This window comes from Tympanuchus pallidicinctus, unplaced genomic scaffold (genome assembly GCF_026119805.1).
Source record: "Tympanuchus pallidicinctus isolate F22 unplaced genomic scaffold, pur_lepc_1.0 scaffold2, whole genome shotgun sequence".
NCBI classification, from domain to species: Eukaryota; Metazoa; Chordata; class Aves; order Galliformes; family Phasianidae; genus Tympanuchus; species Tympanuchus pallidicinctus.
Genome location: NW_026294721.1, coordinates 1,073,713 through 1,089,369, shown reverse-complemented (window position 1 = coordinate 1,089,369; position 15,657 = coordinate 1,073,713). Strand labels below are relative to the sequence as shown.

The 15,657-nt window shown below is 55.9% G+C and overlaps 1 protein-coding gene across 1 annotated transcript; it reads right to left on the bottom strand.

The window, feature by feature from the left end:
• Positions 1 to 4,520: 4,520 nt before the first annotated feature.
• LOC128080054 (homeobox protein notochord-like) lies at positions 4,521 to 7,124 on the bottom strand. Its single transcript, XM_052681861.1, has 3 exons — positions 6,914 to 7,124; positions 5,768 to 5,952; positions 4,521 to 5,417 (listed from the first exon to the last, which is right to left on the bottom strand). The coding sequence occupies exons 1-3, from the start codon at positions 7,122 to 7,124 to the stop codon at positions 5,175 to 5,177; spliced, it is 639 nt and encodes a 212-aa protein (XP_052537821.1). The 3' UTR covers positions 4,521 to 5,174.
• Positions 7,125 to 15,657: the final 8,533 nt, after the last annotated feature.

Genomic DNA, 15,657 nt, shown 5'->3' with positions numbered 1-15,657 from the left:
GCTCGCTGCTTTGGGGATTTGTGTCCCTCTTTGGCCGCTGTTTTCTCTCCCTCCTCGGCTCCCCCCTTTTCGGTTCCCCTTCTGCCGGGCACCCCGCCGCTCTCACTTGTTTGCCCATGAGAAATTTCACACCTCTCCTCCACCACCCGGCTCCTCTGCCATCCCTCTCCAGCCTTCCCGGCAGGCAAAAGATGGGGAGGAAATATCCCCAAACCCACAGCAAGCACACGTGAAAACGTGATCGGGGTTTGGCCCGCATTTGTAATCCAGGCTGGAGTTGGTTCCCAAGTGGGAAAATATCATCTCAGCACTGAGCATCCCGCCTGCGGGGTCCTATGGGGGAGGAGGTGGTGGCACAATGAGCTGCAGGACGTGCTTTGTGGGCACGGTGGGGATGGGATGTTGGCTGGACTCGCTGACCTTCTTTTCCAACCTTAATTCTTCTATGAGTGGTTGCTTGGATGGTTGGACTCGATGCTCTTAGAGGTTTTTTTATCCAACGTTTACGATTCTACAATTAGGATAACTTGCCCAGCACCGCCACCCTAAGGAGCCTGAGCTCATGGCCTCGTGCTTCGGGCTCTTGAAATCCAACAAAACTGGCTTAGAAATAAGAGTAGAAATAAGGCAGTCAGATCTACACGTGTCAGATTTTTTGCACTCTTTTTCCTCTGCTCACCCAGGTGGGGATGGATGCCTGCAGAAAGGCAGTGGGGGATTTCCCTACATCTCCTGGTTTGCCCCTTCCCATGCCAGGTCTCACCAAATCCCACTGGAGGAAGGGAACAGGGCCTTCATCTTCACCACGAGAAGAGGAACGTGAGGCTCTCTGTCCACTGATGCATAGAATCACAAAATGGCTTAGGTTGGAAGGGAACCGAAGATCCTCTAATTCCAATCCCCCTCCCCTGGACAAGATTTGCCAATATGTCGGTTCACTCATCAGAAAGTCTAGAAAAGTAATTACTGAAGCCTGCTATTATTTCTGCCTGTGCTTTCTGTTCTGGGAGCACGCAGCTGTGCTGGGACATCGGAGTGGCCACCATCTGCTTCACCTTCTGCATCCTCAGCACCTTGCAAGGTCTCATTAACAGACCCAAATTAGGGGGAGGACAGGAGCCGTGGCATCTGGGAGCCCAGTTTGCAGGCAGCAGGGACACGACCAGACCAGTATATGGTGGCTGCTGGCTGTGAGAGATGCTGCTTCTGCCCAGTTCCAGCCATTGGCTGCTGAACTGGTGAAAGCCCCGTGCAAGCAGTAGTGTGGGGAGGAAGGGATGGAGAGGAGGGGACGTGGGGACATGTTTTCTCCAAGAAAAAGACGACACACTGCAGCCCTTCGAGCAGACAGCCCTGCTCCCCTCCCTCCCCCCAGTCCTCTCCCTTCCCACCGCCTTCCTCCAGCCCTCGGGATGCTGATCCGAATGCAGGCACGCCGCCGAAACCCACCCTGCAAGATGCAAAAACGCTTTCTGCAAGGGGAGAGAAGGCAGAAGGGCAGCATCCTTCTGCCCCCGGCCTCAGACAGCCAATACACAACCCAGCCCTCCTTCAGACGTTGGCCTCGGCTGCATTGTCAGGTTAATTTGGGGTAATGGCCTGCAAAGCACCCCAGCCCCATCCAGGTCTCATTAGCACTTGATAATGTCAAGCATCCTGAGGAATTGCTTCTCCCCCCGCCGTCCCCGAGGCACGGAGCCGGGGTGTCCCCGTGTGCTGGGGACATCGCTGCGTGTCAGGATCCGATTCCCCAACTTTTAGCCCCTAATTCCGGGCTCCTTGGAGAATCCTTAGCCCCAAATCCATGGCTTTGAGTCCACGTCATCATCAGGCTGACACCAGGAGCCCCAAAATGCTCGCAATATGGATGCGGTTATTAAGAGCATCCCCAAACCACGCATTTCAAATTAATTGGGAATTACCGACAAACTGAGGCAGCGCCGGCACAGCCCTGAGTGCTGCTCCCTTCAATTATCTTTCCTCCCCGACATTGTTCTCTCCTAATGAGGAGGCTAATGACCAAAGGATGGTTCATAAGTGGTTCCCAGACTCTCCTTGCCCAGGGCAAACACCGTCCACAATAGGATCACAAATTGTAGGGAGAAGCCCCGGCTGATCACATCAGAAACGGTGCAGGGATTTATCTCTCGGCCTTAACAATAACAGTATGTTCTTAATCGCCACTCCAAAGGGACAGCTAGCAGGGGATCTGCCCGGCCTCATCATTAAAAGCTGGCAGCATCTTTGCTAGCGCTGCCCCTTTGTTCATCTTTCATTATCCCAATGCTTCGGCCCCGTTAATTCCCCTCCATCTTATTAAATCAATAAAGAGGGACGGGGAGGGGGGAAAGGATGGGGCAGAACGGAGGCCGGGTCCTGCTGGGCTCTCGGCAGGGATGCGAAGAGTTGGGCTGATAGGACCAGGCTGCGTTTCCCTATGTCTGGAACGGGGAAACTGAGGCACGAAAGCACGGCAACCCCGACATGCTGCTGCCGCCTGGGGTGCTTTAGCTGCCCGCCGACCCCGCGCCTCCTACAAGATCCCCTCCTGCCGTTCATCCCACCCCATCGGGACTGGATGGAGCTGATGCAATCAAGATTTGAAATAAAATCAGCTGCGTTGTCCGCTGGGAACCCTTTTGCAAAAGGTCGGGATGTTGCCGTGCACAGAGGGGACGGAGGAGAGCAGAGGGGTGAGAGCTGTGCGAGAGCCCAGCTGGCTCGTGGTCGACCCGACCCGTATCCAAAAGGGACCAACGGCACAACCTTAAGAGGGAACGGTCCCGGTGCAGAGCATCACTGCGGGCTGAGTCCCCAGCCTCAGGAATGCGACTCTAAATGCAGAGATTTAGCCCTCTGCAGCCCTCGTTCTCATCGCATTCCCAGGCAGCTCACCCCGCTTTGCCCCTGTTTTCATGTACCAGCCAGGTGCTGCTTCCCAGCTGAGAGCTTCGCGCTGTCAGTCGGTGCCTCCTCTCTTGGCCAGATGTGATTCGAGCGGGAGAAGCTGATTTGTGCCTGCAGGCATTCAAGGCCAGGCTGGATGTGGCTCTGGGCAGCCTGGGCTGCTGGTTGGCGATCCTGCACGTAGCAGGGGGTTGGAACTGGATGAGCATTGCGGTCCTTTGCAACCCAGGCCATTCTGTGAGTCTCTGTTCCAATGTGAGCTCAGGGGGATTCCACCCCAGAAAGCTGCAGACGAAGGGACACGGTGCCCATTCCTTCCCAGAGCAGGTGGAGCTGCTGGCAGCCCCCGGTGGCTCTATTTGATGTTTCAATCGAGAATTAAAGGGGAGGGAGAAGCGGGGGGGGGAATGCTCTCTGATCATTTAACAAGATTACACGATGAGACAGAGCTGGGAAATGTGCCTGGCTGTCCCCAGCGACGCCGCCCCTCCGAGGCACGCCGTAATCCCATTTAGCAACCCTCCCCCCCCCCCCCCAAAAAAAAAAGGGAGACGAGGAGAGCAGGGCTGCCATCTTAGGAAAGGGGCACAAATGTGCCCAGGATAGGAGGATTTGGGGGCTGGCAGCCGTTCCAGCATCCTGCAGACTCCTACATCCCCATGCAAACACGCCGTGTCCGTCCGTCGCCCTGCGCTCAGCAGGAGTAATCTTGGCAGGAAGGACACTGGGGGGGTTGGGGATTATCCACCCGATTATCTCTCCTGCTATCTCAGCTCCTCTCCCATCCCACGGATGCAGCCACCCATTTGCACCTATTCACCCCTATTCGCAGTCTGGGGCTGTGCATCCCTCCCCAGTCATGCTTCCCTACGCAGCCTGAGCTTCTCTGAACAGATCCATGCCCCCATTTGTCTCGCAAGGAGCCCCGGTTTATCCACCTGCAGGCACCAGGTGAGATTTTGCTCAGGCAGGCTCGGTGTTGCAACCCTGATAACCTTTATCCCCTTAAGAAGGCCTCTCAGTTCTCGCTGCCTTGCAATTAGCAGCCACTCCACTGAAAACCAGCTCTTCTCCATTTTGTAGAGGGGTGACAGAGCAGCTCGGTGATACAGAGCAGCACTGGGGAAGGGGTTGATGGGCTCTTTGGGTGAGGGGCTGCTTGCAGAGCACAAGGATGCAGCCAAAAAAAGGCTGCATTTCTGCACGGGGTTTGTGGGAAAGCCAGCAGCAAAGGCTCAGCCCAGGTTGAGATGATCCCAGACCTCCCCAAGATCTCAGAGCATCATTCTCCTTTATTTCCCATGATGGGTTTGATCCCAACCCTATAAATATGAGGAACATTTCCACCTTGCTCTGGAAACCATCAGATCTGATTCCCCCCATCATCACGTGCTTTATCCTGCAGGTCCTCACCCTGAGGACACTGAAAACATATTAATTAATTGCTGGGGGGGAGGGAGGCATCCCCAGCACCCATCCATCCCACAGCACGTGTGAGATGGGAGCTGAGCACCCTGAGCTCTGAGCACCCACCTGGACAACAGGTTGCTGAAGTGCTGAAGTGGAGCAGAGCTTCATTCAGCTGCCGTTTGAAGGAGGCAATCGAAGCCTCCCATTTTCATTACAGCTACTCCTCTTTTGGAGCTGCAGAGCATCTCCTGGCTCAGGAACCCCAACACAGAGCATCTCCAGCTCCTGGGGATTAAAGGTGGCCTGAGTAACCCCCTCAATCAGCTCAGCCCCCAGCCGAGCGATATCAAAACATCCCCATAAACCCCGTTGTCTCAGGGATGATTGCAATAAACCCAGCGGTATGCGAGATTAGTGCTTAAACCCGCTGGCACTTGGGGCTCTGTCAGACATGGGAAGACATTATTAGCACAGTTTGGGCTCTTTGAGAAGAGCCTGGCTAATCCTGGCCCTGGAAAACAGAAGAAACAAAGGGCAGCTTCCATCACATCTCCATCCATCCTCTCTTTTTTCCTTCGTCCTCCCTACGTTGTCCCTTCTCCATCCATCGTCTCCCCCTCTCCTTGCGCTGCCTTTTCTCCCACCCAGGAATTAAAGGACAGACAAACAGGCCGTGAGACAGAGGGACAACATTAAGACCTGGGCTTTCCTCTAAACCAAGAGTCGCATAAATAATTTATTTTCGCACTGCAAAAATAATCGAAGCCCTGTATATATTAGATACCCTCATTGCCAGCTATGATACATTCACATATAATACACAGAAAATAAAAATACAAATAAGCAGCCCTGGCAGCTCAGCAGCACTTTGCCACAGTCTGTGCAGAGGGAGGTGCAGCCCCCGAGCCCAGGGCTGAGCCTGTGTCCTCCTGGATGCCCTCAGTCCCCATTGGGCAGTCCTTGTCCTCGTCACCACGGTGGCTCTGGGAGTCAGGGCTCCTCTGTGAGGTGGCCAGGCCCATCTTGGCCAATTTGGCTTGCTGCTGTTCCAGGCTTTGTTTTCTCCACTTAATTCTTCGGTTTTGGAACCAGACTTTCACCTTTGGAAGAAACGAAGATTGGTTTGGAAACCTCAAATTCTCCATGTCCAGACCCTACACTGAGCCCTAATAGCCGACAGCTTCATCATCCCCTGACCAGTAAGTGCCCCCCTGCCACGCTCTGTCCCCAGCATGGAGACAAACTGCCCCCCAGGAGCTGACTTCATACAGATAAGCTGCGACCAAGACCCAAATTCAAGCTGGCCGCAAGCCTGATGCTTCCATACAACATCATGATAACCACCCTGTGACTCAGTTTCCCCAATCGTAACATCATAACAGCCTCCATTCCTCTCACATAAAGCACCAGCAATCACTTGGAGATCCCCCCCACACCTCCCAGACCTCACCTGCTCCTCAGTGAGGTGCAGTGCAGAGGCAAGCAGGCACCTCTCCGTGCCCACCATGTACTGCTGCCGGGCAAACTCCTTCTCCAGCCGTGCCAGTTGGTCACTGGTGAAGATGGTGCGCACCCGTTTGGCTTTGCCAGCTTTGGTTTTGAAGATGGGGAAGCAGCACTTGGAGAGCAGGAAGCCTGGAGGTGAGGGAGAACGGTGGTCAGGGGGCAAGGGGTTGATAAGAGGGGGACAGGAGCTCTTGGAGTGGAGGAATCCCATGGAAGGGGCAGAAGGGGTCTCTCAGGATGGGGTTTTCCATTTGGAGAAGATTTCTTTGAAGGTGGGCCCTCTTGGAGAGGAATCCTTTGGAAGGGGTCACCTTGAAGAGGTGGGAAGGAGGTCCACCATTTTAAGATGTCCCCATGGGAGAGGTGGACAACGGTCCCTCCTGCAGAGGTGAATTAATGCCCACAGTTGAAGATCTCCCTAATGGGGGGAGAGAGATGGAAGGAAGTCCCTGCCCTAAACCAGCCCGTATCAATTCGAGAGTGATCCTATGAGTGGAAAGAGATCCCCATTCGGAGATGCCCACATTGGAGAGCTGGAAAAGGGTCCCATTTGGAGGTGGGGGGGGAGGGAGGGGGGTCTCCTGGAAAGAGCTTCCCATTTGGAGGTGTCCCCGTGGGAGTGTTGGACTGGGGTCCCATCTGGAGAGGTGGATGAAAGTCTCCAAGTTGGAGATGACTCTAAGGGAAGGGTCCTGGTTACAGAATTGTAGAGAGGTCCCCATTTAGAGGTGACCCTACAGAAGAGATCCCCTTGAGAAGGGCTTTCCCAGTTGGAGTTGGGTCCCCTTGGGGGGGAGTTGGACAAAAGTACCGTAGGGAAGTAGAAGGAGATCCCCATTTGGAGCTGTCCCTATGGGAGAGGCGGTCAAGAGTCCCTGCTGGAGGGGTGGAATAAAGTCCCCAGTGGAAAGGGGAGTAAGGCAGCCAGATCCCTCCTGGAAAGATGGAAAAAGTGCCCCGGTTGAGGCGTTCTTATGGAAAATGCGGACACGGGAACCCGGGGCTGGGGGAGGTGGAAGAAGGTCCCCTTTTAGAGACCTCCCCATGGGGGATGTTTTCCCTCCGGAGCTCCCCGCAGCCCCGGCCCTACCTGTGGCCCCGAGGCGAGCAGCCCAGGCGGGCGGGGGTCCGCAGCACGCAGCGCAGAGCGGCCCGGGAGGTGCCCCCCAATGCGGCAGAGGTGGCAGCGAAGGGGTCGGTGGTGGTGGAGGTGCCGGGGGGGGCGAAGAGCGTCCCAGCAGCGCTGCGATGGTGAAAGCTTGGCCGGGCCGGGCGGGGGGCGGAGGGGCCGGGGGCGGCATGGCGGGGTGGGCTCAGGGATGTGCCGCCCGCTTTTATAGGGCCGGCAATGGGAGCGGGGGGGGTGGGATGGGATGGGGAGGGCGGGGACCGCCCCGACGGCACCTCCCGATGGCCGCCCTGGCTGTGCCCTCTGTGCTTTGGTGCTGGAAGGGCGCAGCCCCCAGAGCTGTGAGTTGAGCCCCATTTTGTGGCTCTGTAATCCGGGATATCCCAGTGCGTCCAAAGCCAAGCAGTCCTCCTCCAGGTGGACATCCTTCTATGGGGCCGCACTCCTTTATTTTTAGGGGGGCAGAGCCAGACCCGGTGCCATCGAGGCAAAGGGACGTGACAGGGGACACGCAGAGATGCGGTGGCAGAAGAACCCAAAGATGCCTTTTTCCCCCCCCTTCCCCCCCCCCCACCCAGACCTCACCCCAGGCCCCCCACCCCCCCGGCGTCAGAGCCCTGCTGATGGGATTCAGATGGTCATTAAGGGTTGAGATGCTTAAAACCGAACGGCTTTTCCTAATGAGCTGGGAAAAGTCACACCTCGGCCCAGCGCGGCGGGGAGCACGGCCCGGTCAAAGGACAGCAACCGGGCTCTGCGCTTTATGGGGGAGGAAATGGGGCGCGGGGGGGGGGGGGTCAGGGGCACGGGGCCCTACAGGTGCTATTTGAGCCCCCCACCCCCCCTGCTTGGCTTTCCCGATGGAGTTATTTATCCCCTGCCTTGGGCACAGCAATGGGAATGGGGAAAACGGTTGTGCGTGGGGATGGGTGGCTGATGGCTCCGTGTGTTTCATAGCAAAAGAAGCTTGTCCCATGGACGGCACCCCACACAACCGAGGGCAAATAAAGGCCCTTGGGGGGGGGGGGGCAGAGATGAAAGGGCAGATTTGCCATTATTAGTTCCTAATGACGGCCTTGAAAGGGCCGAGATAAAAAGGCAGGAGGCTCCTTCGTGTTTGGGTGGGAGGTGCTTTCCTTTTTTTTTTTTATGCCCTTTTTCCTCTCTGTCCTCGCAGAGCTGTGTGATGGCACTCAGCAAACACCCCAGGCCCCAAACTGGACCCCCCCTCCCTCCTCCCGATGTTTCTCTTTGCTTTTTGGGCTGATGGCATCCGGGTTTAGGACCAAAAAGTGGGGGCAGCGGTGCTCAATGGGACGGGTGGGAAGGAAACCCCGTTGGGGGGGGGGGTGGAATTTAGGATTTTTGGAGAGGTGATGCTGCGGGTGAGGACTGATGTGATGCAATGAGGACCCGGCCCAAGAACTGTGAGCTGAGATTCGGGATGGCACCTCGATGGCTCCTCGGTAATCCCCAACCCCAAGGCTCTGCTGGCGGAGGAGGAAGCTCCTGAGCTAATTAATAACAATGCTGCTCATTAAGCTCAGGCCGGGCTGTCTGGTTGCCGTGTGGATTGCATGTCTGCATGCCAGGAACGGGGCTCCCAATGTCACCCCGTGTGCAGGGGACACCACCTCTGTCCTTGTGTCCATCCCTGTCCTGCGGCGTCCGTCCTTCACTCTGGACACATAAATCCCTTCGCATCCCCGTGGTTCCCAATCCATCGCTGTACTGGGAACCTGAGGACACCCCCATTTTTTTTCTGAGGGGGGAAAAACAGCGCTTGGAACCAATTCAGCTGAAATAATTGAGTGAAACAGAGTTGCTTGGATGCCCACTGCCATCAAGTGGCGGAGGAGCGTCTGCCCCGTGCTGCAAAAGCTGGGGGTCATTTCCCATCAACTCTTCAATGTCTCAGTCAGCTTCTGTTTGTGGCTTTTTAGAGCTGCCTCGTGGGGTTCGTGGCTCAGGAAAGGTTACTGGGCATCCCAGTTAGGGGGCATCCCAGTTAATGGGCATCCCAGTTAGTGAGCATCCCAGTTAGTGGGGTTCCAGTTAGAGGGCAACACTGGCTGTGGGCTTTCCAGTTGATGAGCATCCCGGTTGGCCGGATCCCATTGAGTGGGGACTCCTGTTGATGAACATCCCAGTCAGAGCACTGGGGTCTGTAGAGATCTCAGCTCCATCCCTGTTATTAACACCAATCCCAGCCTATGGGATCTCAGCCGAGGATCCCGGTTAGCAGGAATCCCAGTTAACAGGCTGTAAGTGGGGATCCCAGTTAGTGGAGATCCCCAGCTTTGTGGCTTCCTGTTTATCGGGGTCCCAGTTAGGAAGCATCTCAGTTAGCAGGCTCCTGATCTGATTGATGCTGGTTAATTGGATCCCAGTTAATTAGGATCCGAGTTAACGACTATCCCAGTTAGAGGGAAGCCAAATAGTGGGATTAACTGGAATCCCACTTAGTAGGAATCCCAGTTAGTAGGGATCCCAGTTAGTGAATGTCTCAGTTAGAGGGTAGCCAAATAGTTGGGGTCCCAGTTAATAGGAATCCCAGTTAGGAGGGATCCCAGTTAACGAGCATCTCACTTAATGAGCATCCTGGTTAGGAGGGAAGCCGGTTAATAAGCATCTCAGTGAGAATGGTCCCAGTTAGTGGAGTCACAATATGGGCATCCCAATCAGTGGGGTCCCAGTTTAGTGGGTGTTCCAGTTAACGAGTAACCCCACTGATGAGCATCCCAGTGAGAGGGGTTAGTGAGCAACTCAGTTAGCAAGGAACCCGGTCAGTGCATACTGCAGTTAATGAGCATCCCAATTAGTGTGTGTGTGTGGGGGGGGGGTCCCCGCTTAATGAACATCCCGGTTATTGGGGAGCCCATTTAGCGGTTGGCAGAGGTTCCCATTAGGGCTGATCCCATTCCTGTCGGGTCGCGGCTGTTCCCCCCTCTGTCCGCCAGAGGCCACTGCCAGACCGCGCAGTGACACGGGAGGGGGGGACGGCCGGGGAGGGGACACACGGGGGCTGGGATACACCGCGATGGAACAGCCTGGAATGGGACGCTTCGGGCTGAAAAACACCGGGATGGGACGTCCTGTGTGGTTTCTCCGACACGGGTAGAAGGGTCCCGGTGGTGGGTGCTGCTGTCGGCCGTGCACAGCTTGGCTGAGCTTCCAGGTGGCACCAAATGGCTGAGGAGCATCCCCAGGTGACACCCAAGGACGTGTCCTCCCACACACAAGGGGGGGGGGACCAAAAAAGCGTTGCTGCCACGGAGATGCTGCCCCCCAAGGGTTGCCAAGGACAAAAATGGGGGCTCTGACCCCCAGATGGGGCTGGGATCTGTCCCAAAACTCCACCCAAAGCATGAGGCTCCAGCAAAGCCACATGAACCAATGTGGGGACGTTGGCCAAGCGTCCCACATGTTGGCTGTCCCAGCGCTGCTCGAATTTAACCCAACACCAACTGGGACAGCATCTAGGCTGCAAGCAGCTCCAAAACCCATCAATCAGCTCATCAAGGACACATCACCCAATGGGTGGCACCAGCTTGGGGCTATGAATCACAGAATGGCCAGGCTTGGAAGGGACCTCAAGGATCATGAAGCTCCAACTCCCCTGCCGCATGCAGGGCCACCAACCTCCACCTTTCATGCTAGACAGGTATTAATCACAGAATGGCTTCGGTTGGAGGGGACCCCAAGACTCATCAAGCTCCAACCCCCTGTGGGATGGCTGAGTTTTGCTTTTGGCTATGAAGCAGCAGGGCTACACATGGTGCAAGAGACAGGGATTCCACAGAATCACAGGGTTGGAAGGGACCCCAAGGATCACCAAGCTCCAACTCCCTACCACATGCAGGGCCACCAACCTCCACATTTCATAGCAGCCCAGGCTGCCCAGGGCCCCATCCAACCTGGCCTTGAAGACCTCCAGGGATGGACGGGGCATCACAGCCTCTCTGGGCAGCTGTTCCAGCACCTCACCTCTCTCATAGTAAGGAACTTCCCCCTCACATCCAACCTCAATCTTCCCTCCCTGAAGATTCCACTTCTTTATTCCTTATGGAAAAGTGGTGCAGCTCTGCCATTCGGGGTCCCAAAAGGAGAAAAGGGGGGGGGGGGGACCCCCACCCCATCCATCCCCACGGTTGGGAATGTCAAAAGCAGTGTCATTGCCAAACCCGGAGCCGCCGGCGGAATTGATGGCAGCGGATTGCCTCCTCCTTTTGTCAATGAAGGGCGGCCGAACCCCGGCCCCGTTAATCTCCCCTACAATTGCAGTTTGCTGTGCAAACAGCTTTGGGGGCAGCGCTGGGGGCTGCATGAGAAACGTGGCATTTGGGGGCATTGTGGGTAAGCCAGCGGGCCGACGGCGGCATCGCTAACCGCGGATTGAAGGGACGGCGAAGCAATTGCCCTTCAATAACCCTAAATCCTCGGCCGTGAATGGGGGGGGGGGGTTTAACTCCGGCCATGATTCCCTGCTTTATGATCTATTGATTGACTTTTAGGAAGGGTAATCATGGATGGGATCGCTGCTGGTCGTGCGATGAGACGGCGGCGTCCCGAGGGAGAAAGGGGGGAACGTTTTGGGTTCCGTACGGGGACCGATGTGGGATTTGGGGTTCAACGTGGGATTTTGGCCTCGTTTTTGGGGTCACGGCCTGGCGGAGAAACCCCATTTGCTTCAAGCGCAGCGGGGATGGGGACACAGCAGCATCTCCACGAAGGTCGATGGGACATCGCCGCCGTAAAACAACGCTATGCCTCCCATTTTCCACCCTGAGATGAACGATAAAAGGTCCATCCCCACTCCAAAGCCTGATAACGCCTCCAATCCTCCCCACAGCCCTGGCAATGCCATTCCAGGTCCCTCCCTCCCAACCTTTGATGGCTTTGGGTTGTTTTTTCCCTCCCCCCCCCCCCCCCCCCCTCCCTTTCCTTTTTCACTTTGAAACTGGAAATGCCCCCGGAGCTACAAACAATGCACAAATAAAGCAAAATCATATTTTAGTCAAAATAGGCAGACGGCGCTCGCAGCCAACTTTCAAATTAGCATTTTGAGGGCAAATATGCAGCCAATTTGAGATAATGAGGGCTGATTATTCAATCCAATGAATGTTAAATAGGCGGCGAGGGCGCCCGCGCCTTATCTCCCCCGCTTCCCATTTCTTTTATTGTGTTTTTATTTTTAATCGTTTCAACATTTGAACTCTTGATTTGTCTCAGCTCCAACCTCCCCCTCCTCACCACTCCCCCCCCCAAGGGGGGCAGCAGCAGCAGCCGCTCTGCAGATGGGTTTTGCAGAAGGGAAAGCTTTCGCAGAGCCCCAAAGTGGGGGCACATTGCAGCTGCCCCCACAGCGTCACCCCAGTCGCTCTGCCCCATAGGCCTGCGATGGCACTGCGCTGGATGAGTGCAATTTCTTGTCCTCTATACAAATGCAATTCCTTCACCTCACCTATGCGTGATTTCTTTGCCCTGAGTGCAATTTCTCTGCGCTCACTTGAGTGCAGTTGCTTTGCCCCTACGTAAATGCCATCGCATCGCCCCACATGAACGCCATTGCTTTGCCCTGTGATGAGGGATGTCCCCCTCACCCCGTGCACCTCGGTGTCCCCACGGGATGAATGGCACCACAGCAGGTGGCACCCAGCACCCCGTCCTTCCAACGACTTTCCCAGCCCAATGGGACGCCGTGACGATAACGAATCCAGGGGTAATTAAAAACCTAAACCACCTAAAGATGCGAAAGCGGAAGGAAACGGGCGATGCCAGAGGTGGGGACGGAGCGAAGGGAAAGATAATCAGAGGGAAAAGGAGGGGAAAGAAAGCAATCAGAGCCGGGGAGCGGGGAGGCAGATGCTGCGCAGGGATAAGCAGCAGAGCAGCGCAGGGCAGCAGCGACTCGCAGCTATAATTGCATTCATCGCATCGCTGCCGCGATAAGAAATCCCCCGTGTGCCGACGCTGTTTGTTTCCCCGTCGGATGCATATTTATTGGGGATTTGAATAGGGCCAGGAGCTGGAGTAGGTGCAAAGGGGTCGCAGCCCCGTGTCCCCGCCGTGTCCCCATTGCGTCCCCACTGTGCTCCCACCGTGTCCCCGTTGTGCCCCCAGTGCGTCCTCATCATGTCCCTACCATGTCCCCAGTGTCCGCGTTGTGTCTCCATCATGTCCTTATTGTGTCCCCATCACGTCCCCACTGTGTCCACACTGTGTTCCCATCACATCCCCATTGTGTCCCCGCTGTGTCCACACTGTGTCCCCATCATGTCTCCATCATGTCCTTATTGTGACCCCATCACGTCCTCACTGTATCCCTATTGTGTTCCCATCATATTTCCATTTTCTCCCCATTGTGTCCCCACCATGTCCCTACTGTGTCCCCACTGTGTGCCCATCACATCCCCACTGTGTCCACACTGTTCCCCATCATGTCTCCATCATGTCCTTATTGTGACCCCATCAAGTCCTCATTTTATCCCCACTGTGTCCCCACCATGTCCCTACTGTGTCCCCACTGTGTCCACACTGTGTTCCCATCACATCTTCATCGTGTCCCCACTGTGTGCCCATCACATCCCCTTTGTGTCCCCACTGTGTCCCCATCATGTCTCCATCGTGTCCTTATTGTGTCCCCATCATGTCCCCACTGTGTCCTCATCACATCTTCATTGTGTCCCCACTGTGTCCCCATCATATTTCCATTTTCTCCCCATTGTGTCCCCATCATGGCCCTGCTATGTCCCCACTGTGTCCCCACTGTGTCCCCATCATATTTCCATTTTCTCTCCATTGTGTCCCCCTCACATCTTCATTGTGTCCCCACTGTGTCCCCATCATGTCTCCATTGTCTCCCCATTGTGTCCCCACCATGTCACTCCTGTGTTCCTGTCATGTCCCCATCATGTCCCCACCATGTCCCCACTGTGTTCCCACCATGTCCCCACTGTGTCTGTATTGTGTCACCACCTCACTGTTTTCTCCGTGTCCCCACCACATCCCCATCACCTCCCAATTATGTCCCAATTGTGTCCCCATCATGTCCCTATTGTGTTCCCATTGTGTCCACACTGTTTTCTCCGTGTCCCCACCACGTCCCCATCACATCCCAATTGTGTCCCCACTGTGTCCCCACTGTTTTCTCCCATCACGTCCCCATCACATCCCAATTGTGTCCCAATTGTGTCCCCATTATGTCCCCACTGTTTTCTCCCTGTGTCCCCATCACATCCCCACCATGTCCCCATCACATCCCTATTGTGTCCCAATTGTGTCCCTATCATGTCCTCATCACATCCCAATTGTGTCCCCACTGTGTCCCCATTGTGTCCCCATTATATCCCACTGTTTTTTCCCTGTGTCCCCACCACATCCCCACCATGTCCCCATCACATCCTAATTGTGTCCCCATTGTGTCCCAATTATGTCCCCATCATGTCCCCACTGTTTTCTCCCTGTGTCCCCACCACGTCCCCATCACATCCCTATTGTGTCCCTATTATGTTCCCACCATGTCCCCATTGCATCCCCACAGTTTTCTCCCCATGTCCCCACTACATCCCTATCACATCCCAATTATGTCCCCATCATATCCCTACTGTGTCCCCACCACACCCCAAATGTGTCCCCACTGTGTCCGCACTGTTTTCTCCGTGTCCTCACCACATCTCCACCATGTCCCTATTACATCCCAATTGTGTCCCCATCATGTCCCTATTACATCCCCACTGTGTCCCCACTATTTTCCCCCTGTGCCCCCACCACATCCCCATCACATCCCAATTATGTCCCCTTTGTGTCCCCATTGTATCCCCACTGTTTTCCCCCTGTGTCTCCCCACCACATCCCCGCCATGTCCCACTCTCTCCACACAGTGTCCCCATTGATCCCCTTGTGGGTTCCCACCCCGCCCCGCCGTGTCCCCGCCGTGTCCCCGCGGTGGAGCAGAACGCCGATGGTGCCGATAGAGCAGCACCGCAGCCCCGCTGCGCTGACCCGTGGCCCTGCCCTTATCTCAATGGCATCAGCACGCTGTGATCGCTGTGTGATAGCACCCAAAGGGCCCCGAGGAGCAACGTTTGGCTGTGACCTTGCTGCAGGGGCCAGGGAACTTATTAGAGACGTTGGGGAGGTTTTTAATTGCTTATTAGGAGCCGGTCGGGGTGCATTGGGCTGCCTGCCCCGGCTGCTGCTGCGTGGGAAATGAGTTTAAAGCCAAGGGAAGCTGTGCAGAGACACACGCACATACGTGCACACATAGCAAGCGTGGGCACACGTGCACATGGACACAGCCACGTGTGTGCACGTATATTCACACACATCCATGTGCACACACAGTGCACACCCTGCAGCACAGCCCCAGCACAGCAAACATCACCCCCAGGTGCTTTGCCCACATGCTGACTGCACCCTGGTGCCCATTGGGTTGCAGTGGGAGCTCTGCTGTGTCCTCCCCTCATCCCACAGCGCTCTGCAGTGCAAACCCCATGCAGCTGGGATCTTTGCAGCCTGGTGCGTGCATGGCATGGCGCACGCACAGCACGGTGCAGGACAGCGTGGTGCTTGCACAGCACGGTGCACAAAGAGGTGCAAACGCACCGTTCTGCGCACAGCACAGTGCGTGCATAGCACACTGCAGAGCAGCCTGGTGCACGTATAGCAGGTGCACGCACAGCACGGGGTGCCCACAGCACGGT

Coding starts and splice junctions, on each gene's coding strand:
- LOC128080054 (XM_052681861.1), bottom strand. CDS start 7,124: ATGCCGCCCCCGGCCCCTCCGCCCCCCGCCCGGCCCGGCCAAGCTTTC. Junction 5,953..6,913: donor TGCTCGCCTCGGGGCCACAG/GTAGGGCCGGGG, acceptor CCTCACCTCCAG/GCTTCCTGCTCTCCAAGTGC. Junction 5,418..5,767: donor TGCACCTCACTGAGGAGCAG/GTGAGGTCTGGG, acceptor TTTCTTCCAAAG/GTGAAAGTCTGGTTCCAAAA.